We start from the raw sequence: 27,902 nt of genomic DNA on the forward strand, positions 1-27,902 counted from the left end.
TTCTCCAGCACTGGCAGGTGGATTCTTTACTGTTAAGCCAGCAGGGGAGCCAGCCACACTGCTACACTACCAAAATGTGACCTGTTAAGGCCATACCCCCAGAGCCCAGCAAGGACACAGAGCAGGTGTTCAATAATTATTTATTGAAAAAAATGACCGAACCCCAGACCCCCGCTGAAGCCATCCCCTCACACACACACAGGTAACACCAGCCGTGGGGAGCACTAGCAGCCACACCCCCGCCCCCGGCGCCCCAGGCTCCAGGGCGAGCAGGAACTCTAGTAGAACTCTTCCTGCTCGGAGTCCGGCTCCGCACCCTGCTGGTTCTGAATCTGACTCTGCTTCTTGTACAGACCGGCCACCTGAGGTGAGAGGGTGGGTGGTGGGCGAGTCAGAAGCCCCGGGCGGCCCCATCTTCTTCCCAGCCAAATCGGGCCAGAGCCCACGCTCCCCAGGAGGCTGGCCTGGCGAGGTGAGCCCACCCCTGGGCCAACCACCCACTCCTCCACCACGGGCCTCACCTGGGCACTGGTAGTGGCCTGCTCCGGCTTCTTGTCCTCACGGACACGAATAAACCGAGGGAAGCGGAGGGAGATCCCCTTCTCGCTGTCCACCTGGGGGAGGCACAGGGGAAGTGGTAAGGAGAGCAGGCAGCATTCCCCACCCAAGGTCTCCTCCCTGCTCCTGTGCCTCTGGCCTCAGTCTCTTGATCCATACAATGGAACTAAGTGATGGGTCATTGTAAAAATCACATCAGGTACGCAAGTGTTTGGGTCTGTACTCAGTGGCATAAGAACAGGGGGCTGCCGGGGCTTCCGTTGCTATTGTTACTGGGGCCGAAAGGCAAGAGGGCACAGAGCCAGAGGTGGACTCTAAAACCAGACTTTGGGGTTCAAAGCCCAGCTCCCGACTCAGAAGCCAAGTGAACCTGGGCCCATTATGCACCTTGGGCCTCTATTTTCCCATCTGTGAAATGGGAAGGTCAGTGTTTTTGTGAGAATGAGTGTGAACAAGTGTCGTGCGTGCTTCACTTAAGCGCATGATAAATGCTGCTCCCACTGCTTGTTGCCAGGGAACCCTGACTGCCCCAGGTGGAGCAGGCATGAGAAATTTCAAGAAGGAGACGAGGTAAAAAGTATGAGCTTTGCCTTTACGTGGAAGTCTGCTGGTAAGCAGAAATGCGCATGCCAGATTTTGAAGGATCAGAAGAAATCCCAAAGGGAGTATGTTTTTAAGGTTTCCTGTTCTTCAGATAACTACACTTCAATTTAAAAAAGTTATATTTCCTGTTCTTTGGAAGGAGGATGCTAAGAGCTGCCCCAGTGCCAGTGGGTGGCAGGGGGTGGGGGTCCCCCGGGACACAGATCCTTTGGCAGGTATGGAGAACAGAACCACTAGTGAGAGAAATTAGGCAAGGAACATTAAAACTTGGAAAATGAACTACAGTTGATAAAGAAATGCAGTAGTTTCTTTTTCTCATAAATGGTCAGCAGGAAGTATCCTAAGTTTTTACTGAAAGGAACTGCTCTCAAAAATTACTTAAGACCTGAGTGTGAGACTGATATTTAAGAAAGTGATTAAAAAAAAAAAAGATAGAAATGTGGGGTTCCCTGATGGCTCAGCAGGTGAAGAATCCGCCTGCAGTGCAGGAGACACAGGTCCCATCCCATGGGCAGAGGAGCCTGGCACGCGGCAGTCCATGGGCCGCAGAGTCGGGTACGATTAGTGACTAAACAAAATTAACTGAAGCACTTTGCTGCACACCTGAAACTGACATAACTTTTAAGTCAGCTATACTTCAATGAGAACATAAAGTTAAAGACATAAAATTTAAAAATTTGACAGTCAAAGAAATCAATTTCATCGTTTTCTACTCCTGGGGAATTTTTCCTATTTTTTTAAAGGAGACTTTGATCTCACTGTCTGAAACCCAAATAAAATGCCAGCTCCGGTCTTCCAAAGCATCACCCCGGAAGCACAGACATGGGCCCCAGAATCCCCTCCCCGCTGTTCTCCAGCCACTCAGCTAGGATTCTTTCGGAGGATCTCCTCAGGGTCCCCCAGTTACTCACCAGGCCCCGGGCCGCAGGGTAGATGGGGGACAGGGAGAGGTCCGCGCACTTCACCTCCCACACGTCGCTGGGGTCCAGCCAGTGGTCGGGGGCCACCGCGCCATCGGCCCGGACGTAGGAGCGTGGGGTGGGCAGCACTAAGGCCTGCAGCCGTGCGAGAAGGGGAGAGGGTCTTGGATCGAAGTCAAGGCCGAGGGCTGGGGGAGGGAGGGCAGCGAGGAAAGAGGGAGGAAGATGGGGAAGGGGAGACACAGACACCCCTCAAAGTAGAACACTGGCAGGGGCAAGGGTGATGAAAGAAACGGGAGAAGGAAGAAATGGAGACCCTGGGAGCCGAGACAAGAAATTAAAGGCAGAAAGAGAGGAGCAGACACCCAGAGACAGGAGTCAGAGACCGAGACAGACAGAACCCAGACAAGGACACACAGACCAGGGACACGAACACGTAGGAAACCGCAGCGCCCCAGACGCCCGGCACCAGGAAACCACAGCGCACCCCAGATGCCCGGCACCAGGAAACCGCAGCGCGCCCCAGACGCCCGGCACCAGGAAACCGCAGCGCGCCCCAGACGCCCGGCACCAGGCCAGCAGACGCCCCGGCGACTGGGGCTCCCCTGGCATCTAGGGCGAACTCGTGGAACCAGCAACATGCCCTGACCTGAGCCTGGCCCTGAGTGCAGCAGACAGGGCTCCCTGACGGCATCTCTGGCCGGTAGCTGGAGGGGCTAGGACTTGAACTTGGACGTGCTGGGCTCCCCCGGCCAAGCCTCCCGCAGGGCGAGAGCCCCGAGCGGGCGGGGAGGGCTCACCTGGAGCCTCTGGTGGTGCTCTTCCAGCTCCTCGTCACTGAAGCCAGTTCCGAGCTGCGAGGAGGACAGGGGTCAGTGGCTCTGCTTCCCCTCAGCTCTCACGGGCCCAGGATGAGCCAGTCTGCCCCTCCCCGCCCCCCGCCTCCAGGGTCCACCTGGCACCTTGCAGATGGCCTGGAACTCCTCGCTCTCCTCGTCGTACGAGGCCAGCAGGAAGCCCCCGTACCGGCCGGCCCGTTTCCCCTTGCCCAGGTAGGCACCAATCACTACGAGGTCCAGGGTGTCGCCCACACCCTCGAGGTAGTCCTTCTTCAGCTGGGGGGAGGGAAGGCCGGAGATGAGGGTGGGGAGCTCAGGTGTGAACCCCACAGGTGTGTGTGGGGGCTGGGTGAGAAGACCCAGGACAGACGCTGGGAGGAGAGTGGACGAGGGACAGGTTTCTCGGCTGAAAGGGCTGATGAGAAAGGGGCCACTCTGATGGAGGAGAAGGCGGGACGGAGGGGACGGGTCAGGTGGGCAGACTTTGGGGGGTCACCCCAGATCCCCCTTCCTTTAGTATGCAGGGACATTCCACTCCTTCACAGGGAGAACATTTATCCACTCATTTCAGAAACTAAACTAAGTGCCAACTGTGTGCCAGGCAGGAGCTTGTTCCTAGCCCAGGGCCCTGCACTTGCTGTGGCCCTGCCCCTGACTTGACCCTGCTCGTTCCTCCCCATCTGCGTCCTGGCTCACCTCCTGGTGGAAGGCAAGAACAGAGAGCTCCCCAGGCTTCCTCATCTTGCCATCTGGGGCACACAGGCGGTTCTCCACCAGCCTTGGTGAATTTGTTCACAGGGAGGAGAACGGGCAGCAGGGCCGAGGCAGCTGCTATGGGAGGTGGGAGGGAAGGAGCAAAGGGCTCCAGAGCTCGAATGGGGCGAGGTGGCGATGGGGTGTGGACCACCCAGCAGGGACAGGCTTCTGGTCCCTGAGCTCAGAGAGCAGGCGGGGTGAGAGGGTGGGAGGCACCTTGAGCCAGTTGTGTGACCTCTTGGCGATCTCGTAGGTGGCGTCCACGTCCAGGGTCTTCACCATCAGCCCCTCGCAGGAGTCTAGGGAACACAGGAGAGCCACGTGAAGCCCCGGCGCACAGCCTCGCAACAGCCGTGGGCGGGACTCTGGTCCAGTCGTCTAGGGTGGGGCTGGGATGGGTGCAGATCACGGAGCAGGGAGGGACAGTGTTGGGGGGCACAGACCTTGTGGGACGCCCTCACCTTTCACTGACTGCTCCAGGAACTCGGCAATCTGCTCCGTGTCCTTGGTGTCCAGGGAGGTGGCAAAGACGAACTCGCCCTCCGTCTCCACGAAGTTCTCCCGGAGCAGCTGCCGGCGTCGGGAGAGGGGCTCACGTACCAGGGACTGCGGGGCGGGATGAGAGACAGACGTCACCATGGAAATAAAGAGGAAAAGCCCGACGTTGTCGGGCGAAACAGGAAGCAGGTGGGTCACAGGTCACCCTGTGGCTAATGGAGGTGAGTGTGAAGAGGGGCGTCAGTTTACATTTGAGGCAACTCTCTAGTGTCTGGCTTAATAGAGGCTGGATTCTCACGTCTGTTCCTGCCCTCAGGCCACAGTAGGTTGTTCTGCTTGCAGGACAGGCATACAGATGGGGAGTTGGAAAGGGAGGCCTCAGGGGCCACACTTTGAGAGCCGCTGCCCAAGCGTGGCCTCCCAGCTCAGCCCGCTGGTTCCCAGGTCTACACACCCCCTTCATCCCCCGAACACCCAAAACACAATGCTGGAACTCACCTCTCCGTTGAGGTAGATGAGATCGAAGGCATACAGACACACCTGCACCTGGATCTCCGCCGCGTCCACCTCCTGGGTCGGGAGGAATGGAGACCCGGAGCGGGGGTGGGGAAGGTGGGATGGGGCTGGGTGGGGCCCCTCCCATCACGCTGGAGGCAGACACCCAGTCACCTGCCACTCTCCCCTTCTCCCCAGCCACAAGCTTGCATGCCTGTAAGCACAGCAACGATGCCGGCCACTGGCACTGGATTATGAGAGCAACCATCTCAATTCTCTCTGCTAGGTATTCGCTTGCCCAGCCTCCCTCGCAACTAGTGAGGGTGACATGACAATTCTGGCCAATGAGAGTGAAGAAGTTTTCTGGGGCGCAGGATGAGGGGGCTCCTGGAACAGATTTTTCATAATAAGAAAAGACCCCTTCCCTCCTTCCTATTTGGCATGCTGGGATAAGAACGTGATGGCCGGAGCTGTGGCAGCCATATTGTAAAAGGCTGAGAGAACTACATTCCAATTGACAACTCTGTCTCTCTGGGACAGGGCAGGATTGGGTGGAAGATGATGGCAGGTGCTGGAGTGGGGCAGAGGCTACCTTGCGTTTGCGGGTGGTGAGCACTTGGAATGGCTGGATCTGCTTCTTTTCCCGGTCCCAAGCTACAGCTTCTGTGTCTAGGATGAAGGATGTGACCGATGGGAGTTTAATCTGAAAGGTGAAAGGGGGAAATGCAAAGCTCATAAGAGGTGGTGGATGAGGCCAAAAGACAGATGGAGAGAAACCAGTTTATTTCCCTTCTACATGGAGAAGATCCAATGACAAACTGATGCCAGCCTTAGAGACACGCGTGAACACAGACGCCTTCTGGTCCCCACTGAGAGGGGAAAAAACGAAGTTTTCTGAGGACTTACTATGTGGTCCCACAAGCTGGAAACCCAGGAGCCTTTGTTATCTTCCTCTTTTGCTCACTTCACATTCAATTCAGCCATGAACTTGCCCATTGTCTCTATGAAATCTCTAAGGCATCCACTTGCCACCACCTCGCAAAGCCCAGTCCAGCCTCAGCCACAGCATCCTACCAGTCTCCCTGCTCCCACACTGATTCTGCCCAATATACTCTCCTCACAGCAGCCAGGCTGCTCTCAGTAAACCCCACATCTGCTCGGTGCTCATCCCTGCTGAAAACACACGGCTCCCCAAACCCCTGGAACCTCTCCTTGGCCAGCCCCTGCACCCCTTCACCTCACCTATCCCCTCAGACTCACTCTCTGCACCCCCACACACAAGCCTTTCTGGTTCTTGAACAGACTGTGCCCCTCCAACCACAGGGCCTTTGCACATGCTCTGGACTTGAGAATCTGCATGGCTCCCAGGGCCATCCACACTGTATCCTGGGCTGTGCTTGGTGACGGCCCTGTCTTCCTGACACCAGGGCTAGGTCTTATTCTGTTAAAGGCTCACAGGATGCTGGACCTTTTCTTCAGAGCCCGATCTGAGTACACTCAGAGGTAACAGCAGGGCTCTGATGAAGACCTGCCTGCTCTGTCGTCTGGGTTAAAGTCACAGCCTCCAGCACAGGGCTCAGCACAGAGCAGATGCCCAGTAAACACTTGAATGAATGGGGGAAAGAAGCCAGATCCCACTGACCCTGGACCGTGACTGCCTACATGAATCTCTAGCACAGGCAAGACGAATGAGAAATACCAATACCAATGAGAAAAGCAGATCAGTGGTTGTTGCCGCAGGAGGTGGACGGTGGGGGTGAGGAGAGGGGCCTGCCTGGCACGGGGCATGAGCAAACACTCTGGAGTGATAAACGCACAGAAATGTTTTATATGTTGATTACGTGGCTGGGTGACCTTGTCAAAACTCTTCAAACTCTCAAGTCAGAACCTTTTATGGAAACTACGCCTTAAGTTGGTTTTAAAAATAAACAGCACTCAGCACATCACAGGAGCTCAATTAATGCCTGCGTTGCACTGTTCCTCTGTCCTCGCTGCTCTAGGAAAGAGCAAATGTCCTCATTAATTACAGAAGACTAGTCCTCTCTGTGGGCTTCCCTGGTGGCTCAGTGGCAAAGAATCCGCCTGGACTTGGGTTTGAGCCCTGACTCAGATCTCCTGGAGAAAGAAATGGCAACCCACTCCAGTCTTTTGTCTGGGAAATCCCACGGACGGAAGGGCCTGGCAGGCTACAGTCTATGGGGTCACAAAGAGTCAGACACAACTTAGGAACTGAACAACAACAAAGTCCTCTTTGACCGAGAACTCCTAAAGTAGGTCCACACGGCCCTTGGGAGCACAGACAGCCTGGCTCCAGAGCCCTAGAGATCCAGCCCTATTTACAGGCTGTGGGGCCAGCGTGCAGGCTTCTCCTCCACCTTCATCCCAAACCCTCTCCCCGTCAGAGTGTGCGTCTGCCTTTCCCGGCCTCCGCTGCACCAGAGTGCCTGTGACCCAGTGCTGCACAGGGGACCCCCAAGGTGGAGTCAGCCGGGGGTGATGGGAGGTGCCCGGAAAAGCGCTAACTTTCCTCATGACGGGGGGACAGCAGCTGGAATCCCTTTCCTACCCGTCTTTCTGTCTGGAAGTGTGGTGGCTCCCTGGAGACCAAGGGGCCACGCACTGGGATGAAAAGGCAACAAGCCAAGGACAGCAGACCCAGCTGGGTTTGGGAAGACCTTGGTCCTCAGCTGAGCCAGCCCATGGCCACCTGCCTTCAGATTTAAAAGGGGGAAAAAAAATCTGCAGGCGTTCTATTATCTATAACCCAACACACTCCAATCTCCTTGCACTCTCTCCCACTACACCGGGCCGGCCCGGCTGGCCCTCCGTTCCCCGCTCCCCTACCAGCACCCCTCCCCGGCCCCCGAGGTGGAGCCTGCGGCAGGCGCTCACCTTAGGGATGCGGCTGATAATGTCGGGGTACCTTCCAGTATTGTCCTCCTGATTCCTGCTGAAGATCTTCACCTCCCCGCCTTCCAGAACGTGGATCTGCCATCGTGGGGGAGGGGAGAGGGACTCAGAGCCGGGCCCACTCCCGGGAGCCCCGACTTTCTCAACCCCACTTCCACGGGCAGGAAGTTCCAGAAGCTCTGCAGGAGGAACTGGTGCAGAGACCTCAGCGAATCCTTCCTGGGTTCAGAGGGCGCTCCCAGGCCCGTCTGTGGAGCCCTTGCCGCCTCGTTTCCATCTCCAGTCCACCCCCTCCTCCCCCGGCTAGCACAGGTGCTTTGCTCTGTGTGTGCACGTGCCAATTTGTCTGGATGTTGTGGTGCTGTACATAACATTCTGGTTTTTTATGATTTAAACGTATTCATTTTAATACGTCTGGGTCACAGTCCTTGAGCAGAGCCATATATATATATGCCACCTAATATGCACATTACCCTAAGAAATAGTAGTGTATGTGTGTATAACATAAAACTTTAAATATATATGTTTTTAAATCACGATCGCTATCCTAAGTCATAGTTATTTTCTGCTCAGCACTGTATTTCGAAGGTCCACCTACGCTGAGTCTATCCAACCTACTGCGTGGAGCTGCCTCAAGGCACCACAGGGAGGCGCCCACGGAGCTCGCTTACCTGTCCCCAGGTGAGATCAGGGAGTGGCCCCCACTCCCCCCAGGACAGAAGAGCCCCAAGAATCCTCACAGCCCAGACCAAGGCCGTCTCCGGCCCTGGGAGCTGGGACACACGTCCAGGTAACCGCACTGAGGGGGATGCAGGGCACCGGCTACATCAACACGCCCAGCAGCAGGGCACGAGCGCAGCCCACGCTTTCTGAGCTGCCACTGCCCTGGGTCAGGACTTGACGATGCTACCTAGTAAGATCTGCTTTCAGAGGAGCCAGTCAGGCGGCTATGACTGCACCACCGGAGCTGGGAACTAAGCTCAAGGGCCGTGCAAGACCAGGTGAGCAGCCATGAGGCCGGCCGGCCCTGCGCTCGGGTCTGAGGCACCCCACGCCCCCGCTCAACGACGCGTCCACCCCCTTACCTGTGCCCTCTGCCCGTCGTATTTGTACTCGCAGGTGAAAGCTGCCTCCTCAAAGCGCTTCAGGACCTCACTGACGCCCCGGGTGGGGTGGGCCAACATTGGTTTCAGGGGAACCCCTGGGAGGGGAGGACAGAGTGAATTCAGATAGAATTTACTGGGCGGTGAACTCATGGAGGCAGGGTGGAGACCGCTAATCGCACTCAGAAGTGATGCGTGCAACAGCTGGGTCTTGTCATCAGAGTCTGGCCGCCCCCTTCTCAAAAACTAAGACAGAAATGCAAGTGGTCTAGAAATAGCGACAGCCTTGGAATGACAACGTGATGAGAGAAGGAACTTGGGGCGAGCCCTGGGGTGCGGCGCGGCCCCTCTCCTGCCGCCTGCCTCCCTCTAGGCCCTTCCATGGCAGAAGGATGAGATGCTGCCTGCCTGCCGCACTGCCTCTGGGGTATCTCGGGGAGAGCAGCTCTAACACGGAAGCAGGAACTCCACGGGGACGAGGCGCGGCTCAGGGGAGAAAGGGGTGCTCTCTGAGCAGGGGGCCCTGTGCTGGCCACCCCAGGGATGGAAGGAGAGGAGCCTGGTGGCAGCCAGCCCAGGGCGAGGCTGTGGATGGGTGGCAGCGGGCGGGGGGGATCTCACGGAGGCGAGTACCTGGGCTCAGTCTGCAGTGCTCTGGGAGCCGCTCCAGGCCATGTTCCAGAAGCACAGGGACAATCCGGTCCAGGTCAGGTACCTCACTGGGGCAGGGAGCAAGAACAAGGCGGGCGGGGGTGTCCTTCTAGAACCCTGCTTGCTGGCTGCAAGATCCGCCACTGCCTGCCTGTCACCCCTTCCCAGGGTCGGCTCCTGCCTCCCTCAACTCCCCTCGTCGCCCCAACTGTCGTCATCCTTCATGTTTCTTCCAGGCCGGCCTCCCCCTCCCAATATTCCGGCTTAACAATGGTCTGGGGCCAGCCTGAAAGTGACAGTCTACAGGTCTCCAAGCAGGGGCAGAGTCCTCTCCATGACCGTCACGACCCTCACAGTGTGCCCACAACCAGGCCCCGTCTGGGTTTCTCATGGCCTTTCCACACGCACAGTCCTGCCTGGAACTCAGAAGCCTCTGCCTGCCTCTCTCCTTGGCTGTCAGGATCTCTGCCTCTCCCCATCCCTGTGTCCCTGACCCCTCGACATCGGCTGCCTCCCTGATCTTTGTCACCTCCCCGTGCCCAGCGCCCATCTTGTCTGGATCCCCACCAGGGTTCTGTCACCCAGATCTCACCAGAAAGTCTGCTTCAGGATCATGCCTTGCTCCTCCAGCCACGTCTTTCTGGCTTCTGCCGTCTTGCCCTTCCCGGCGTCCACCACGGCGGGGGGGCATTCTAGGATGAACCCCCGAGGAAGGGGCTTTGGGATGGGCCCGACCCCCCTCAGCTAGCCCCGGGTCCACAGTGGGTGCTGGTGAGAGATTCCTCAGGGAGAGGAGGCAGAGGGAACCAGGTCGGGGTGGGGGTCGGGGGAAGGGTGGCCAGGTTAACTCGAGAGGCAGCATGGGGCCAGCCACTGGGGCTCACCTTGACCGGGCGGTGTGAGGCTCACAGCCTGGGCGAGGGCAGCCAGCACTGACTGCTCAGCCAGCCCAAGGCGCAGCCGTCCACTCAGGGCTCTGGGGGGACAGGGAGTAACGGGGATGGGTGCGCCTGTTCAGCCCCTTGCTCCTCCCTCCTCCAGTCTCCCCACCGCGACCCTCTCCTCTAAACCAGAGCAGACTCCAAAGCCAGAAGGGACCTGCGATCACACAGCCCCACTTGACAGAGGAGGAAACTGAGGCCGGCCACAAACCATCACGACCACGGGCAGAGCCTACAGGCAGAACTAAGGGCCTGGCAAGGTCTCCGTCTCTCTCCTCAGCTGCCCTCTGACAAAGCAGTGATGCTGGGGGTGGGGCCGGGGCACGGCCGGGCCTGGAACAGCCTGCTTGGGGGTGCCAGGGTGTGATGGCCAAGAACCTGTGCCCGTAAGGGCCCTGCTTGAGCCAGTGACCTCGGGCAGGAGGCTGCACCTCCCTGTGTCTCCATCTCCCCTTCTCTAAACAGGGGTGAGCCTCACAGCCTCCCAGAGCTGCAGGGAGGAGCTCATGGGAGAAAGCGCGAGGCACAGGCCAGGGCAGACATCACTAATCCACTGCGGCATGTTTCACCCACGAGCCCAGGCTTCTCCAGGCAGCACTGCTGAGAGGAGCTCCGTGCCCTGCTCACAGTGCTCCCATCCGAGGGCAGTCAGGGCACCAGCAGTGATGTGCCTGCCCGCCCTTCTCCCCACCTCACAGGCCCACACCCTCACCTGGCAATGAAACGTGCCTCTGAGTGACGGCAAGCCACAAAGAGGCCTTTGATGACATCGATCTTCTTGGTTGTGGACTGGAGAGAAGGGGGCAGGGCGGTCAGTGCTGGGGGTGAAGGGAGGGGGGCCATCCTTGCTGCCTGGGGAGCTGCCACCCTTGGAGACCTGCCTGCCTCCCACCCCTGCTCCCCGGTTCCACGGCCTGGAGCGCAGAGAACAGTGAGAAGCTTGTCCTCCTTCTGGCCTCCCACCCCGGCTCTGCTCAGCAGGTGTTCACGGAGCCCCACGGCCCGCACTACATCCGGGCTAGGGTCTCAGGAGGAGAGTCCCCCAGTCTTGAGAGCAGCAGGAGGAGAGAAGCTCTGATCCCAAAAGCAGGACCCAGGTGACCCCTCCCTGAGCAGTCGAACCAGAGCCTTCGGGGTCCCCAGGACGAGAGGGTCTGGGGAGGGCCAGCCGCCCGCCTACTCACAGCGCTGCCTGCCAGCTGCGCGATGTCCCGGAACTTGGTGAAGACGCCGGCGGCAGTGAGCGCGGGCGGGGGCAGCACAAGCCTCTGGGTGCTGCGGCTGCTCTCGGCCACCAGCCCCACATCACCCTTCTCGGCCACCTCGGCCCGGACGGACTCCAGCTGCCGACCTTATAAGGTAGAGGGAGCAGCAGCTGAGCGCCAGGAGGGGTGTGGCCACCGGCTCCCCTCTCCAGAAGCCAGGATGATGAGCCCGTCTACACTAGAGGGGTCCTCTGGGGCAGCATCATCAGTATGGAGGTGGGATTTAAAGCCCTGGATCTCAGCCCCGACTTCCTCCCTGGCCTCCTGGTTTCCTATCCGTCCTCCACATGGGTCCAGAACTGACCCTGCCCCTTGTCTGCCTGGGACCTTTCCACAGCTCCCCAACGCCCTCACAGTAAACACGGAGCACCCCAGGCCCTGGGCAGGTCCCGCCCACTCGGCCAGCCTCTCCAGGGCACAACCCCACTCTGTCCCCAGCTCCGCTCGTGGCTCTGCTGGCCACAGCCCCTAAGGACCTCTGCGACCTCCATGAGCCCCATCAGCCTTGCTCTGCACTTGCGGCATCCCCCTCTCCCACCTGGTCTGAGTGCAGACCTGGTCCTGATTCCCCCGCTCTCAGCCCGTCAGTGGCCCCCCTTCCCCACCTTCCACCTTCCCAGTCCCTCCCCATCATCTCCCGGCCTCCCCACGTCCTCCCTGGAAGCCCCCCATCCACCCGGCCTGGGGGCGACACCACCACCCCCGCCTCACCCGTGGCCTGGGCCACTGCCTTGAGGAGGATGCCCTCTCCGATGCCGAGCTCCAGGCCCTGCTGGGGCGGCCCCAGGCGGTTGAGGCTCAGGTAGAGGACGGGCAGGAGGTCAGCAGGTGACAGGGCCACCACGGAGCGCAGCAGGTTGCTCAGCGTCTCCACCATCCGGAGCCTGGAGGAGGGGATGGGGGTGAGACCACCTGACATTTCAGGGTGAAGATGGGGTAGGGAAGCGTGGTGATAAAAGAAACGCAGGAAAAGAGACGAGGAGAGGGCTCACGACCAGTGCCCAGCACCGCCGAGCCACAGGCACCGCCACAGGCTGCTGGTGGGACAGGAACTCCATCTGACGATGACAAAGGGCATGATCAGCTACAGGGAAACAGCTGATGTGTACGGACTGCTTTCCGGGTGCCAGGCGTTGGTATTAAGCCTTCAAAACGTTCTCTGACTCCCTGAATTCTCACCCTATCTAGCTCTGCCCTGAGCTAGATATTATTTCATTTTACAGGTGAAGAAACTGAGGCACAAAAGACTATGTAACATGCCAAGGTCAAAGAGCTAGTGAGTATCGGGCTGGGACAGGGTTCTCACTACAAACAAGACATGGGCTTTCTCTAACACTGAGGATCAGGAGTATCAGCCAGGCTGCAGGTACTCTTGGTTACTTGAGCTTAGTATCCAGTTCCTGCTGCCAGGCGGTGGAGCCTCTCTCCCCACACCAGGGACCACGGTCACCCTCCTGTCTTGCTCTGACCAACAAACCAGGCAGAAACGATGGTGTGGGCCTTCAGAGGCCTGTGGCCAGGCCTGTGGTCTGTGATCTCGTGCATGAGGGTGCAGCTGAGCCAGGAGGGGGTTAAGAGGATTAAACAGCTGGAGGCACAGCCAGCGCCAGTGGGACAGAACCGGGAGAGCCCCCGCTGGCCCCGGGCAGGCGGCCTGGTTAATTACCGAGCAGAGACCTCCTCGATCTTCTCGAACGCCCGGGCCACAGCCAGATAAGGAACCCTGGGGGAGGAGAAGAAAAAACACCCACGCTGTACACCCAGCGTGTACACCCACGCTGCCTCCCCTACAGCTCCCTGCCCCCACATGCCTCCCAGTGAAAGACCTGCTGATCCCCAGGTGCTCGCAGGCAATCCTGCCTGACCCCTGCCTGGGGTTCTCTCTCTCCATCCCCTTCAGAGCACCCAATGGTCTCCCCAAAACACTGAGGGTTGTGGGGGCTGGGGGAAGACTGGCAAATCTCTCATTGAAGCCTCTGGAGACAGGGCCTCCCGCATTGCCAGGGAGCAGAGGAGGGGTTCTGGGGAGGGCCACGCCTCACCTCTGGCCCGCCTTCCAGCAGGCATCTTCGATGGGGTGGTAGCTGTTCTTGGCAGGATTGTAGCTCGGTGGGTCCAGGTGTCTGTGGAGGGAAAGCAGAGGCTGCAGGGTAGATGCCTGGGTCGAGGAGAAGCCATTCCACCAGCTGGCATTTACTGAGCACGTCCTAAGTGCCAGGTACTATTCCAGGCACAAGGGCACAGAAATGAATGAAAGTGAGTTTGCTAACCTGGAACTCATGTTCCAGGGGTGAAAAACAAACGAGACCAAAAAACAGAAGAGAATAAATCATTTTCGGTATTAAAACATTTTTAAGACAAAAACCAGGTAGGGGGAGAAATCAGAAAGGCAGATGCTGCTTCAGAGGACGGTCGGGGAAAGCCAGAGGAGACATCTGGGCAGAATGATGTGAGGGGTTAGCAGAGTGGGGACCAGGGAGAAGAGTATTCCAGAGGCGAGCTGCAAGTGCAAAGGCCCTGAGGTAGGGACACGCCTGGCACACTGGAGGAACAGAAAAGGGGTCAGTGTGGCTGAAGTGGAGCAGTGTGATCCGAATATTGTTTAGTTTAGTCGCTCAGTTGCGTCTGACTCTTTGCGATTAAGGACTGTAGCCCGCCAGGCTCCCCTGTCCATGAGGTTTCCCAGGCATGAATACTGGAGTGGGTTGCCATTTCCTCCTCCAGGGGATCTTCCCGACCCAGGGATTGAACCCACGTCTCCTGTACTGGCAGACGAATTCTTTACCACTGAGCCACCTGGGAAGCCCATGTTGTTCAGAGTCCACTCCCAGAGGCAAGGACCCCTGTGGGTCAGACCCGCCCTCACTCTGGCTGGAACAGCAGGAGGAAGGTGAGGTCCCTGGGTGCCCCAAGGAGCCAGGTACCATGCTAAGGGCACTCCATCTGCTAGCAAATCAGTCCTGCAGGCAGGGACTCACCTGCCCCCCGAGTCACATAAGGAAACTGGGCAGAGTGGTTAAGTAGCTCACCCGAGGCCACACAGCTAGTAAGTGGTGCGGTTCTCAGACTGTGTTCTAACCCTCTACATCATACGTTCCTCAGGAAACGCCTCACACCCACCCCGTTAGAGCCACCACAGTCCAGGTTCTGCAGTCACACTCCTTTGGGTTAAAATCGATGCTCCATCAGTGACCAGCTGTGTCCTGGTGAGGAAGCAATTTCCCTCTGAACCAACCATATGATGGAGCTACCCGGAGTCCCTGCCCTGACACGCCCAGAGGTTAAGGAAGAAATTAGGGGAAGAGTTCCCACACCTTGGCGCGCTTTGTGGGGAGCATTTTTACAACACTGACTCCCCAGCCTCAGACCTATGTCTCTGCCAAACGTGGGGCGAGGGAGAAGACTGACGACTGTTTACAATTCTTCAGCTGATCCTGTGCAGACAGGGATGAGGATGGCTGAGCCAGATGGAGCACGCACAGTGAGTTGTATGGTCTCAGTATTTGATAAGGGGTCGCCGCCTGGTTCTTCCTATTATATTATAAGGAGAAACGGCAGAGCTGAGGGGTAAGAAATTCTGCAGCCATGCTGCCTGGCTCAAATCCCAACTCTGCCACACTCCTCATCTGTGGTCTAATCAAGGTGATCAAAATTAATAATAATAATAGCAGCTACTACTTGCTGAGTGTGGGCATGGCCAAACACTAGTCTGCAAACCCTCAGGAGGAAACTGGCCCAGAAAGGCTAAGTTGCTTGGCCAAGGTCACACCAGCTGACAAAGGTGGAGCTGGGATTTCCAAGCACTCCAGAGCACTGTCCTGCCTCCACGCCTCACTTTTCCCACCTGTGAAATGGGTCCCAACAGAGTCAATGCACAGGGTTGCTGTGAGGCTTCAATGCATCAGGATATGGAGGGCACAGCGTCTGGTGCCGAGCACACCGTTCACAGTGGATAAAAGGGTGTGCTTTCTACCATTAACAAGTCCTCATATTAAAGGCGAGGAAATTGGAGGCCCTGACAGTTTGTCTCCTGGAGGCGGCCATCAGTGATCAGGCTGGGAAGAGTGTAAGAAAAACACTTGCAGTATCCCAAGAAGTAAAAATCAGGACACAGAACTTCATGTCAGACACCAAGTTGGTGAGAGAAACTTACAAGTAATATAAGCATGGGCGCGTGCCCGGGGGGCAGGGCACGGGAGCAAAGAGGCCTGGCGTAGGAGCCAGGGCAACTCGGCCTCCAGGCCTGGCCTTACCCCCACCCTCCCTGCATGTCCCAGGGACGATGGCCTAGCTGCTCTGGGCTACTGGTTTCAGTGCCTGGGAAATGGCTAAACACCAGCTTCCTGCACAGGCCCACTGCAGAGAGAAAGTAAAAAGGCACAAAAGAAACCTTTAGGACGTGACTTGACACAGAGGAGGCTCAAGAAAAGGAGCTGACCTTTCCAACAGCGCAGTCACGTGCTGAAATGGGGCCATTTAATCTAATAAGGTTGCGACTGGGGTACAAACTTGGCATTAAGAATCCCAGATTTTTTATTAGACTAATTAAACCTGAATCACAAAATTCTAACACTGAAAGGCTGTTTGGTGATGACCGGTCTCCTTTTTGGAGGTCCACCTCCAATGAGATCAGTGAGGCCTGGGACTCACTGGCTTACTTTGTTTCGTCTGCTGTTCTCTTGATGGATCCTGACTCACCCCTTGGTCTCGTCCTTTCTCAGAGCACCAAGTCCTTCTTCTTTCGCTTCTTTTTTGACAGCTGGCTTCCGGGGGGCTGGGGAATGAAGCAGGGAAACAGTGGACCCTTTCTCCTTCCCACAGCCCCCACCTCCCAAGTACTCTCCAGGTGGCATTGCCCCGTGCTTGGGGCGGGAACACGGCAGGAGGGGCAAGTTAGGCCTTCTCACCCATGGGAAGGCCGAGCTCCTTGGAGAAAGACCCACCTGCCTCTTCCCTGCGCAGCCCCGCAAGGTGAAGGGGAGACACTCACAGAAGAAACTGCTGAGGGTCTTTGGAGTTTTGGGGGGTGGTTGAGCCTGGTCATTCTCCTGTGGTTCCTGCTTCACCGTCACCCCGGGCTCTGAAACGCTTTCTGTCGGGGACTCTGCTGAAAGTGAGAGAGGTCAGATGGTGATGCAAACCTTAAACAAATGTATTTCTTGGCCACGAGGCATGTGGGACCTAGTTCCCCGACCAAGGATGGAACCTGGGCCCCCTGCATTGGGAGCACAGAGTCCCAGCCACTGGACAAGTCCCCAGTGCCTATGATTTCTGAAAGATAACTCGTTGGAGGATGACTGGCTCTTTTTTCCTCACATGTGTGGAGGAGAAATAACAATAAAAATAACAATAGTAACAAACCCTAAAGTTTCCCCTAGAATTTGCTTTTAGACAAGACATTGGAGAATCTTACTGAAGTCTTATCTAAGCCTTATTTACATTAACTGTCCTCCAAAGACATGGGACCGCCCCCCCCTCAAAACCAGAGAGAAGGGCCCCAGGGAGGAAGAAGGTCAGACACTCACTGGAGGTCTTCTGGGGCTCAGGGGGCGTCGTGGGCTGGTCCCCGCTTTCCACTTCCTCCTTGTCGCCCCCTTCAGGCTCTGGGAGGCTTTCTGTTGGTGTCTCCGCTTCTGATGACAGACAAAAAAGGCAGATGGCAAGAAGTGGCACTGGGAACCCCTCCCCAAGGGCATCTGCATTCCCAAGACACTCCGCCCCGTTTCATCTTTGCTGCGCTGACCGCACATGTGTGAAGTGATGGGAGGGGTGAGGGTGGGTCAGCCCTGGACCACGCGGGGACCTTGAGGGACGCCAACCCCAACGCTTGCTTGTGTAGCTGAGAAGCGGGGGGGGGGGGGGCCAGACTTTTCTTATAAACCATTATTTTTGAATTATTCACGATGAAATAGAACTGGAAAGGTTTCAAAATGCCAATGATAACTTGTTAAAAGTTTTTTTAAGCTGACTGAAAAATAAAAAAAAAACCCACCTCCAGGGTAATAATAATAACTGCATCAATTGACTTGGGAATAATCTGCCTTAGTAGAGAGAAGTCATCCCCTGCCCTGGCCCCCAAAACCCCTGGACACAGATAAGGGCTAAAACTTCATGATTTACAGTAAAATTTGTTACTAAAAATTGCCAACCAGAAATCAGATCTCCACCAAATTCAGACCTTCCCTGGAAAGGACAAACCCAATAAAGACCTCTTATTAAAACAAATGACGGTGACCAAGCCTGATTATTATAATCATGTAAAGGCCCCAAATGATCTGTGGATCAGATGTTTGTGGCTGTATTTCCCAGGTAAGATATTTTACATTTTCAAGGGAAACAGGCTGGACGCTGTGTGACCTACTAGCTCGCGGCATTTCGCTTGTCATTATTAGATCACATACTTGGTAATTCATGACGTCAGCTTTCTGCAAAGCTGGGTACTCATGGGTGGTGTGATGAAAACCAAGTATTACATGAAAATCAGCATGAACAGGAAACGAGGGCAGCAGTTTTCAACTGGACTCCGAGGTCCGAGCAATTGTGCAGTGCCCAGGAGACATCCTATTAGGAACTAACTGTGATTATTTAAGAATTAATTTTTTTCCCTTTCAATGCTATGTATACTACTTTCTCAAATGCCCAAGCTGCTAGAACATAAATAAATAGTTGTTTGCACATAACTCGACAAGCTGAAGAGCAAAGGCCTTGGGCAATGCGCAGTTAGTTACCAAGACACTACAGGCCCTGGAAGTTTCTACTTCTTTGCTTTTTGGCAAAACTTACAATAAAAAACAAATCATTTAGAGGAAAATATCTTCCATACGAGAAATAAAAAGAGAGAATAAACTGTATATGAATTAAGGTGGCCAAACTAACGTATTCCAGAATGCGTTCATGACAAAATTCCCTGGGCGGCGGGGTGGGATTCTGATGGAAACGTGTGGATTCCTGGTCAAAGTGTCAAATCAAGTGGGGTCCCCACTCCCTGTCCTCCTAGGCAGGCCCCCACCTTTCCAGACCCCCCACACACAGACACACAGAGTGAGCCTCTCCCCCACTTCCTCCCTCCCGACCAGGGTCTCACCTTCTTCCTCCTTCTTCTTCTTAGTTTCTGGGTCCTCGTCCTCGCCCTGCTCTTTCAGGACATCCTGAAATGTCCGTTTGGGAAGCTGCTTCCGGGCTGGAAAGACAAAGGGCTCAGGGTGGCCTCCTTGCTGGCCCACCGGACCCACCACGGTGGGCTCAGACCCCCGTGGTGATGGCCCCTGGGACGGCTCTGGGGCCCTGCCACTGCCCGGGTGGGGGCCCCATCCCTCAGGCTTCTGCTTCCTGGCTGTGTGGCCGCGACAGGCAGGTCCCTTCATCTTGGGAGCCAGCACCCGCCCCCCTCTCTGCTTCACCTCGCGCCACACGCTATCCTCAAGCCCTCGCTGCCCCCCCCATCACACCTTATCCTCAGAGACTCCGAGGGGTGTGGGGTTCCCGAACCTGCTGTGCTGTTCCCACCCCGAGGCCTTCACACGTGCTCTGCTTGGCAGCAACACTTCCCTGTCCCCCTTTCTCAACAGGGCCGACCCCGACCAGGACTCTGATCCAAGACTCAGGCCAGACGGCCACTCCTCTGGGCCCTGCCTCAATCCGCAGCCACCCCCGTGCCTGCACGTCATTCCTCATAGCAGCACCGTCAGTGGAAATGTACAGTGAGCACGTGTGTCGTCTGAAACTTTCTAGTGGCTACACCGAGGAAAGGAAAAAGAACCAGGTGAATTTAAGTTTGGATAATCTTGTTTACTGGACCCAACATAACCCAAATATGATGATCCCAACATGTTTTGAATATTTCAAGTCAGTATCATTCTTTTTCCTATGCTGCTGCTGCTGCTGCTAAGTTGCTTCAGTCGTGTCCAACTCTGTGCGACCCCGTAGACAGCAGCCCACCAGGCTCCCCCGTCCCTGGGATTCTCCAGGCAAGAACACTGGAGTGGCTTGCCATTTCCTTCTCCAACGCATGAAAGTGAAAGTGAAGTCACTCAGTCGTGTCCGACTCGTAGTGACCCCATGGACTGCAGCATACCAGGCTCCTCCGTCCATGGGATTTTCCAGGCAAGAGTACTGGAGTGGCGTGCCATTGCCTTTCCTATGCTAGGTCTTCAAAATCTGATGCACTTACAAGCACATCTCAACTGGGCACTGAATTTTCATCAGGAATACTTGATGTGTTTAGATTTCATACCATCTGCCAGTGAGAAAGCCCAGAGAAGGGAAGCCATTTGCCCAAGGTCACACAGCCAGGGGCTGGTGGAGCCGTGCTCTTAACCACAATGCTAAGACCAGCACTGGCAGGAGGGTGGCTCAACGGTGGAGAGATCCACACGTGGACAAAGACAGGTAGCTGAAACAGTGTGGCCCGGGGGTCCTTACCCGTGCGACGCTTTGGGATCCCTGATGGGGATGCAACCGCTGGGGAGGGTTTGGAGCGGGAAGGGCTGCTCTCAGGCAGTGTGACAGGACTGGGAGGCGAGGCCTGTGGAGAGTCTGAAGCAGGCTTCTGGAAAGGAAGAGAAAGAGCAACTCCTGAGTTGGGGGAGAAGGAGGGAGCACCCAGCTGTTTCAGTTTCCAAACACTTGAGAGAACACAGCGACTCAGCCCTGGCTCTGGCCTCTTACCTGGGCCACCACTCCACTCTCCTGTGTAGTTTCATGGTCCCAGACTCGCCCTATTATGGACCATGGTAACAATTCTTTTATTTTTTCCCTAAAGTGACAAGATCTTTGATTTTTTGCTAAGCATAATATGGCCCAACCAAAAAGTGGTGGCTCAGATGGTAAAGAATTTGCCTGCAATGCAGGAGACCTTCCCTGGGTTGGGAAGATCCCCTGGAGGAGGGCATGGCAATCCACTCCAGTATTCTTGTCTGGAGAATCCCCACGGACAGAGGAGCCTGGTGGGCTACTGTCCATAGGGTCGCAAAGAGCCAGACACGACTGAGCGACTAAGCACAGCACAGCACATAATATGGCCCAACCAAAAACTTGCCAGATGCCCTTGTAGCTAGGTGTGGTCAGGAGCCTAAGGACTACACTTCCCAGACTCCCTTGCAGCTAGGTCAGAAGCCCCAGGTCTACACGATGCAATGTAAGGGCAACTGGTTCAAATGACATTCACCTAAATGCAAGGGGAGTGCCCTGCTCTTCCCACTGGCTGAATGTGGGCATTCACTTGGACAACTTCATCTAGGGACGGTGAGCAACAATACAGAAGCACCCTGGGGCAGAGCGAGCCGAGGAAAAGACGGAGATGACAAGAGGCAGCTCACGGGGGGCCTTGAAAGCTCCATCAGGACTGTCTTTGTCCTGAGCTGGCAACCCCAGGGCGGGGGTGGGGGTAGGGGAAGGGTTGGAGATGGAAGAGGGGTGCGCAGTGGGGGAGACAGGATGTTGCTTCACCATCGACAGACTGAGAAGTGCTGCACTTCGGATGTGATCTTCAGAGCAGCCAACAGGCAAGAAATGACTTAAATGAGGGGAGCAAGTGAGCCGCTGCACTTGGGGAAGATGGAAAGCCTTCGATTCCATGGGTTCTGAGCCCTTCCTCCACAGCAGGCATTCTCTCCCATCACTGTGTAAATCAACTCACAGCACCTTCACGGCCACCCCTGACAGGGGAGGCTACCCGGAGCTGCCCGAGCCACCTGAGGCTGCCTGCCAAGACATCACCAGGGCAAGGAACCACGCCCAGGCCCCAGGGCGGAGGCGGAGTTAGGCGCACAGAAACCAGGCCCAACCACTGAACTCCTCCGCCCCCTGGGGCATCAGCTCCAGAATTCTCCTGAGTAGCTGCTGCACTCAGCTTCAAGGCCAATGGGAATGACGCTTCTGGTAAACGGGGGCAGGCTACTGGGGCCCCACCTGGCTTCTGGGGGTGGTGGGGGCTTCCTCTTCCTCCTCCTCGCCCTCGCTGCCCAGGACCCGGGTCGCCTTCCTCCCCGGCCTCTTCACTGGAGAGTCACCCTCAGACACCACTCGATTCCGCTCCTTCAGCGCCACCCTGGAAAGTGAAAAAATGGAGGTTTTTCCAGCAGGCAGAGTGGGGATGCTGCCCCCAGACTCTCCAGCAATTTCATTATGTTTCATTCCCTTCCTTGCCTTTCAAGCATGCAACAAACATCTTCCAGAAGCCTCCTTGGCATGTATATATTTTTTAGGCTATGTTGGGTCTTTGTTACTTTTCTCTACTTGTGGTGCATCGGCTTCTCATTGCAGTGGCTTCTCTTGTCGCAGAGCATGGGACCTATGGTACTCAAACTCAGTAGTTATGGCTTCCAGCCTTTACAGTGCTCAGGCTCAGTAATTATGGCACAGGGGCTCAGTTGCTCTGCAGCATGTGGGATCTCTCTGAACCAGGGATCGAACCCATGTCTCCTGCATTGGCAGGCAGATTCTTTACTACTGAGCCGCCAGGGAAGCCTTCAGCATATACTCTGAAACACCCATCCCCCTCGTCCCACTTCTCTGGAGGGCTTCTGTGTGCCCACCTGGTGGTGGGCGATGCTGGAGGAACAAACGAAGTCCCTACGAAGGATAGACAATGGCCTTCAACATTTCTTTGGAGACTTTCTTTCAGTCAGTCATGTAAGACTCTGATCCCCTAGGGAGGGACTACACTTCTCAGCAACATAAAGACAAAAGGGGTGGCTCTCAAAGTCAGAAGTGTTGATAAATCATGACCTGATCTTTATCACTGACTGAGCATCTTTTATGAATCAGGCCCTGTTCTGTAAGTTGTTAGGGTGTTGACGCATCAAGTCCACACTGAAAGCCTGATACAGATCATGACACCCTGTTACCCATAAGGAAACTAGGCACAGGATCCCAGGGTCCCAAACTGGGAAGGTGAGCTAAATCTACCTTGAATGGTCCAGGGACAAGGTCTTCCCAAGAACTTATGACAAGGATGGTGGGGAGAGAACACTGTTCTCCTCAGAGGCAGCCAGTGGCAGGGTCCCTGACTTGTGGAGGAAGTCTGCTCCAGAATGAAGTCAAGACACTGGGCCAGAGTCCTGAAGACAACTCTGAGGTCCCAGACGCAGCTATACCAGAAGCTGACACTACCTTTAGCCTTTCAGTTTACCAGGATCAAAAACTTCCCCATGGAGGCCTGCGACATTCTGAGCCGAGTTTGTTAACACTTGCAGCCAACAGAGTCCTGACTGATGAACAGATTCACCACCTCCCAGCCCCAGAACGTACTTCGGAGGGGACTCCGTTTCTCTGATGCTCTTGGATGTCTCCTTCTCTGGCTTCTTTGCTTTGCCCTCTTTCTTGGGCTGGAAAAATGACCTGGAGGAGCAGAAGAGGGGGAAAAGAAGTGAATGATAACAGTACCAGTAACCCCTCTAACACATGCGACATCCCTCAGCTTCCGATGCCCATCCCCATTTCTGGCACACAGCAGAAGACTTTGAACAATCCCCTTAGATGGATGAGGAAACTGAGGCTTGGACAGAGGAGGCAGCACTATGTGCTTTTCTGCCTCAGCTCACCTCTCACGTGAGAGCCAGGACGCATCCCAGTTTCCCTCCTACAAGTATTAACTGTGCACTTACTATGTGGCAGGCCCTGTCCTGGGAACCCAGGGGCACAGGAGCGGCCCCGACACATAAAGTCCCTGCCCTCAAGGGGCTGACGCTCCAGGAGTAGGCAGACATTAAGCAATGTGTTCATTGCTTAGTTGTGTCTGGCTCTTTGCAACCCCATGGACTGCAGCCCACCAGGCTCCTCTGTCCATGGGGATTCTCCAGGCAAGAATACTGGAGTGGGTTGTCATGCCCTCCTCCAGGGGATCTTCCCAACCCAGGGTCTGGGTCTGTTGCATTGCAGGCAGATTCTTTACTGTTTGAGCCACCAGGGAAGCCAATAGCTAATATGAAATGTTTGGAAGCGTTATCTGCTCTAGAAAAGGTCAAGTAATGGGCTCTCCCTTCCACCCAGGCATTACCGGCCCTTTAGGCTGGATCATACTTTGTCATGGAGGGCTATCTGGGGCACTGTAGGATGTTAACAGCCTGCCCCACCTTTACCCACCAGATGCTAAGGGAAGCCCCCTCTCCCTCCAAGTGGTGACAACCAAGAATGTCTGATGTTCCCTGCTGGAGGGGGTCGGGGGGAGTTGGAAACTGCCCCAGATTGAGAACCACGGGGCTAGGGTCTCTGAACCTTGCAGCCACTAAAATTCTCAGTTACTATACCACCTGGTTTTCCAGTGCCCCTCCCCACTCTCCATACTGCTCAACTCCTGGAAATTCCTATGTAAAGACTAACCCGAGTTCTTCTAAGATAAGGGCAGAGGTAGAGAGAGGAGCAGAGAATTTGGAGAACGCAAGCTGCTGGTGGGTGGGGCGGGAGTCCTTACATGATACTTCGCTGCATGACGGTATCAGAATTCTCTCCCCACTCCTCCTCTCCTCTGGTCACCAGTTTCTGAAAAGAACATCCAAAAATACTTGATGAGGATACTCATTTTTGTGCAGAGATCAAAACACAAAACACACTGATTGTGTGGAGATCGGAACACATACACCTCTGATAAGAGGGGAAACTTTCACAAATTGAGGTTTAGGGAAATCACCCTAAAATCTACATCATTTGGCTTGAACTTCACGCTGACAGACCTGACATATGGGCTGTCAAACATAATATGCAGCTGCTTTAACCAACTAAAGAAAAGAATGCATTTACCAGAAATAAAAAAAAGTCTACTCTGAAGACAGGGCTAAAAGCCTTCCTTCCTATGAGCCCAGACTAGGAGCTCTTCAAAGACAAGGCTCCTCTCCCAGGTGCCCAGGCCATAATGACTCTGTGTGTACATGCTAATCTTTTTCTTCTTTTTGAAACCTTGAAAAATGTGTCCCCGGTCACATCTGATATACGTTCTTTGCTCTGTTGTTTGGTCACTAAGATGTGTCTGATTCTTTTGCAACCCCATGGACTGCAGCCCGCCAGGTTCCTCTGTCCATGGGATTTCCCAGGCAAGAATACTGGAGTGGGTTGCCATTTCCTTCTCCAGGGGATCTTCCTAGCTCAGGGATCAACCAGCGTCTCCTGCACTGAGGGTAGATTCTTTAACATGGAGCCACCAGGGAGGCCCACTCTTTGTTCTAACAAGATATAATTCTGCTGAAAACCATGCTTCACTGGAGCAGTTCCTCAGAACTGAAAGGCTTTCTCCTGGGCTAGAATCCTCCATTTGGCTCAAATAAAACTCTTCTTCCCTTCCTATATTATTTCTATTCCAACTTCAAACGTTCCCCTGCTGCTGCTAAGTCGCTTCAGTCGTGTCCGACTCTGTGCGACCCCATAGACGGCAGCCCACCAGGCTCCCCTGTCCCTTGGATTCTCCAGGCAAGAACACTGGAGTGGGTTGCCATTTCCTTCTCCAATGCATGAAAGTGAAAAGTGAAAGTGAAGTCGCTCAGTCGTGTCCAACTCCTAGCAACCCCATGGACTGCAGCCTACCAGGCTCCTCCGTCCATGAGATTTTCCAGGCAAGAGTACTGGAGTGGGGTGCCACTGTCTTCTCTGCAAATGTTACCCAGTCCTTCCCTAAGTCTCCAAACCAGTCAGTGCTCCCTCTTTTCACTGTCCTTCCCCATCATGTCCTCCCTTCCTTCCTTAACTCTGGCAGACTCCAGTACACCTTTCATCCCTCTCTGGGCCCTGCCTCCTGTCCTCTGTCTCACTGGGCAAAACCCCAAAGCTGTTGACTGAAGCCAACTTTCCACCCACCCTGTTCCTGCAACCGCAGAGTAGAGCGGGACTGGTCACCAGGAGTCCTTCGGGTTGCGGTCCAAGCCTCTCCATTTCCCCAGACTGTTCAATTCTCCAGCTCTCTCAGGCAAGCGGCTTCTTTAGCCGCCAACACCGACTCCACCCTCTGCCTCCGAGAAAACGCAAGCAAATGCGAGAAAGGCAATTTCCCACTGCCTTATCTACCTCCTGCTGCACCTGCAAACCGCTCCAAATCCCAGCTGTAGGTACTTCGACCACCCAGCTGTACTCTTATCTGAGATCAGACCCTTGACCTGCGCACCAGATCTCATGCCCTCTGACCTCCTCAAACCCTATGCTCCAGTAAGCCCCTCCTTTCTTTCCTCTAGATCAACTTTTCTCTCTCTACTAGACCATGCCTATCGATTTACAAATCAGCTGTGATTTGTCCCATCTTAAAAATCAAACAAAATCCCTTCTCTTGAGCCTACATGTTCCAGCAGCTATCGCTCCATCTCTCCTCCCCTTTTCAGAGACGTCATACAAAGAACTGGAGAAGGCAATGGCACCCGACTCCAGTACTCTTGCCTGGAAAATCCCATGAACGGAGGAGCCTGGAAGGCTACAGTCCATGGGGTTGCTCAGGGTGGGACACGACTGAGCGACTTCACTTTCACTTTTCACTTTCATGCATTGGAGAAGGAAATGACAACCCACTCCACTGTTCTTGCCTGGAGAATCCCAGGGACGGCGGAGCCTAGTGGGCTGCCATCTATGGGGTCGCACAGAGTCAGACACGACTGAAGTGACTTAGCAGCAGCATACAAAGAACTGTCCCGTGGCATCATCTCCAGTCTCTCTCTCCTCCCATCCCTGCTTGAACCTTCAAGTTTCTCCACATCCCTCAGCTGGCCCTTCTCATCAAGGTGATAGAAGAACTCTGGGTTGCTAATTCCGGAAGTCACCTCCTGTTCCTCATCTTGGGCCACCAGCAGGATTAGAAACATCTGACTCCTTGCTCCATTGAAATTCTTTTTTTTTTGAAATTCTTTCTTCATACCACACACACCCTCACCTTCGTGTCCATAAATATTAAAGAAAAAAAAAATTCAAAGATTCATATAGCTAGTTTTCTATGCTGATATCTCTATCTGGATATCTAACCAACATCTCAGACCCAATCAGACCAGCTCAAGATCCTTGTCTCTTCCCTCCCCAAATCTTCTAGCCCTCCCTCCACCATCCTGGGCAATAATAAGCGCAGTGCTGTGTGTGCTAAATCGTTTCAGAGTTTTTGCGACCCTATGGACCGTAGGGATTTTCCTGGCAAGAATACTGGAGTGGGTTGCTATGCCCTCCAACAGGGCATCAATCTTCCAGACCCAGGGATCGAAGTTGTCTTTCAAGTCCCCTGCATTGGCAGGCAGGTTCTTTACCACTAGCGCCACCTGAGAAGCCCACAATAAGCCCAGACCTTTCAGCTCCCCTCCCCTGGACCCCACACCTTCACGTCTCTTCCCTTGACTCCGCCCCCTCATCAGTCATACACAAGGCCAGAGCGCTCCCCGTTCAGAACGTTCTCGACCTTTCAAAAGGCCTTTGCTTTAGGCCTAGATCTTACCAAGGACTTCCCCGCCCCACCTCCATCTCCCTGGGCTCTCCCCTTAAAGTTGACCCTTTCCCTTCAACCTTTCCCTGGCCCCGCCCACTATTAAACTTTCCCCTAGACCCACCCCCTTCCAAGTGGGCCTGCCTCTCCGGCCCTTCCAACTTCCGGATGACCCCGCCCACCTAGAGCCGTTCCCCGCCCCCTCATCCCTATATAACCACGCCCCTTTCAGGTAGTCCCGTCCCTCCAGGCCTCTCTTCAGATCCTGTCCTGTGCAGTTTTCGGTCTTCGTCTACCTTCTACCTGATCCTGAACCTCTGACGGACGCCGTCCCGCCCCCTCCAGCGGCCCGTAGCCCGCGCACTCCCCTCCGCAGCGCGCTCCCGGTCATATCAGCCTGCCCCCATGTCCTCTCCTTTGCAGCCGACCTATTCGGCGAAAGCTGGAGCCCCGAGTTGCCGACACGCGCTCTGTTGAACAGCCCTGAAGCCCCGCAAGGCTAGTGCCACTTGCCTCGCGCCAGGCCCGCGCGCCGCTGTCCTGAGCGTCTCTCCTGGAGCGACCCCGCAGTCCCAATTTCGCGCCACCGACTTCGCGCGCAGACTTCGGCGGGCGGGGGCGGGGCCGAGTCGAGGGGCGGGGCCGGGCGGCGTCCGAGCCGCCGTCGCGAGGAGGACGCTGGGAGTTGTAGTCTCCCGGTCATGAGACTCCCTGGAAAGGGGATGAAGTGGGGCGAGCCCTCCCGCAGAGCACGCTGGGAAACAGCCCCGAGCCACTGTTGCTCTGGATTGAGGAGTGACCAGCGGGAAAACGGAGATTTGGTGGGAGCCGCCGCGCGAGGCACGGCGGGAAGAGAGGCGGGAGGCCGCGCGGGGCATCCCGGGAGCAAGGGCCGGGCCGGGCCGCGGCGCGGGGCATTGTGGGAGGTGGACGCCGCTCCGGGGCGGGTAGGTGAGTGGGGAGGGGCGGGAAGGGTGCACATCTGGG

At 55.6% G+C, this 27,902-nt stretch overlaps 1 protein-coding gene across 6 annotated transcripts; it reads right to left on the reverse strand.

Moving 5' to 3' along the window:
• Positions 1-123: 123 nt before the first annotated feature.
• Positions 124-27,569, reverse strand: LIG1 (DNA ligase 1). 6 transcript variants are annotated; one of them, XM_055551275.1, is made up of 29 exons: positions 26,928-26,985; positions 25,325-25,472; positions 23,952-24,019; positions 22,790-22,879; positions 21,449-21,587; positions 19,961-20,087; positions 18,624-18,719; positions 17,065-17,172; positions 16,530-16,646; positions 16,238-16,313; positions 13,582-13,662; positions 13,206-13,262; positions 12,251-12,423; positions 11,459-11,625; positions 10,987-11,063; positions 10,218-10,309; positions 9,926-10,025; positions 9,316-9,401; positions 8,665-8,780; positions 7,562-7,657; positions 5,262-5,372; positions 4,673-4,744; positions 4,138-4,282; positions 3,893-3,975; positions 3,044-3,196; positions 2,882-2,935; positions 2,073-2,216; positions 522-614; positions 124-362 (listed from the first exon to the last, which is right to left on the reverse strand). In XM_055551275.1, exons 2-29 carry the CDS (start codon positions 25,397-25,399, stop codon positions 279-281), a joined length of 2,880 nt encoding a protein of 959 aa, XP_055407250.1. In that variant the 5' UTR covers positions 25,400-25,472; positions 26,928-26,985; the 3' UTR covers positions 124-278. The 6 variants fall into 6 exon arrangements, with proteins under 6 accessions (XP_055407250.1, XP_055407251.1, XP_055407252.1 ...); XM_055551276.1 differs by lacking the exon at positions 26,928-26,985 and adding an exon at positions 26,038-26,157; XM_055551277.1 differs by lacking the exons at positions 25,325-25,472; positions 26,928-26,985 and adding an exon at positions 27,429-27,569.
• Positions 27,570-27,902: the final 333 nt, after the last annotated feature.

This window comes from Bubalus kerabau, chromosome 17 (genome assembly GCF_029407905.1).
Source record: "Bubalus kerabau isolate K-KA32 ecotype Philippines breed swamp buffalo chromosome 17, PCC_UOA_SB_1v2, whole genome shotgun sequence".
In the NCBI taxonomy this organism is placed as follows: Eukaryota; Metazoa; Chordata; class Mammalia; order Artiodactyla; family Bovidae; genus Bubalus; species Bubalus kerabau.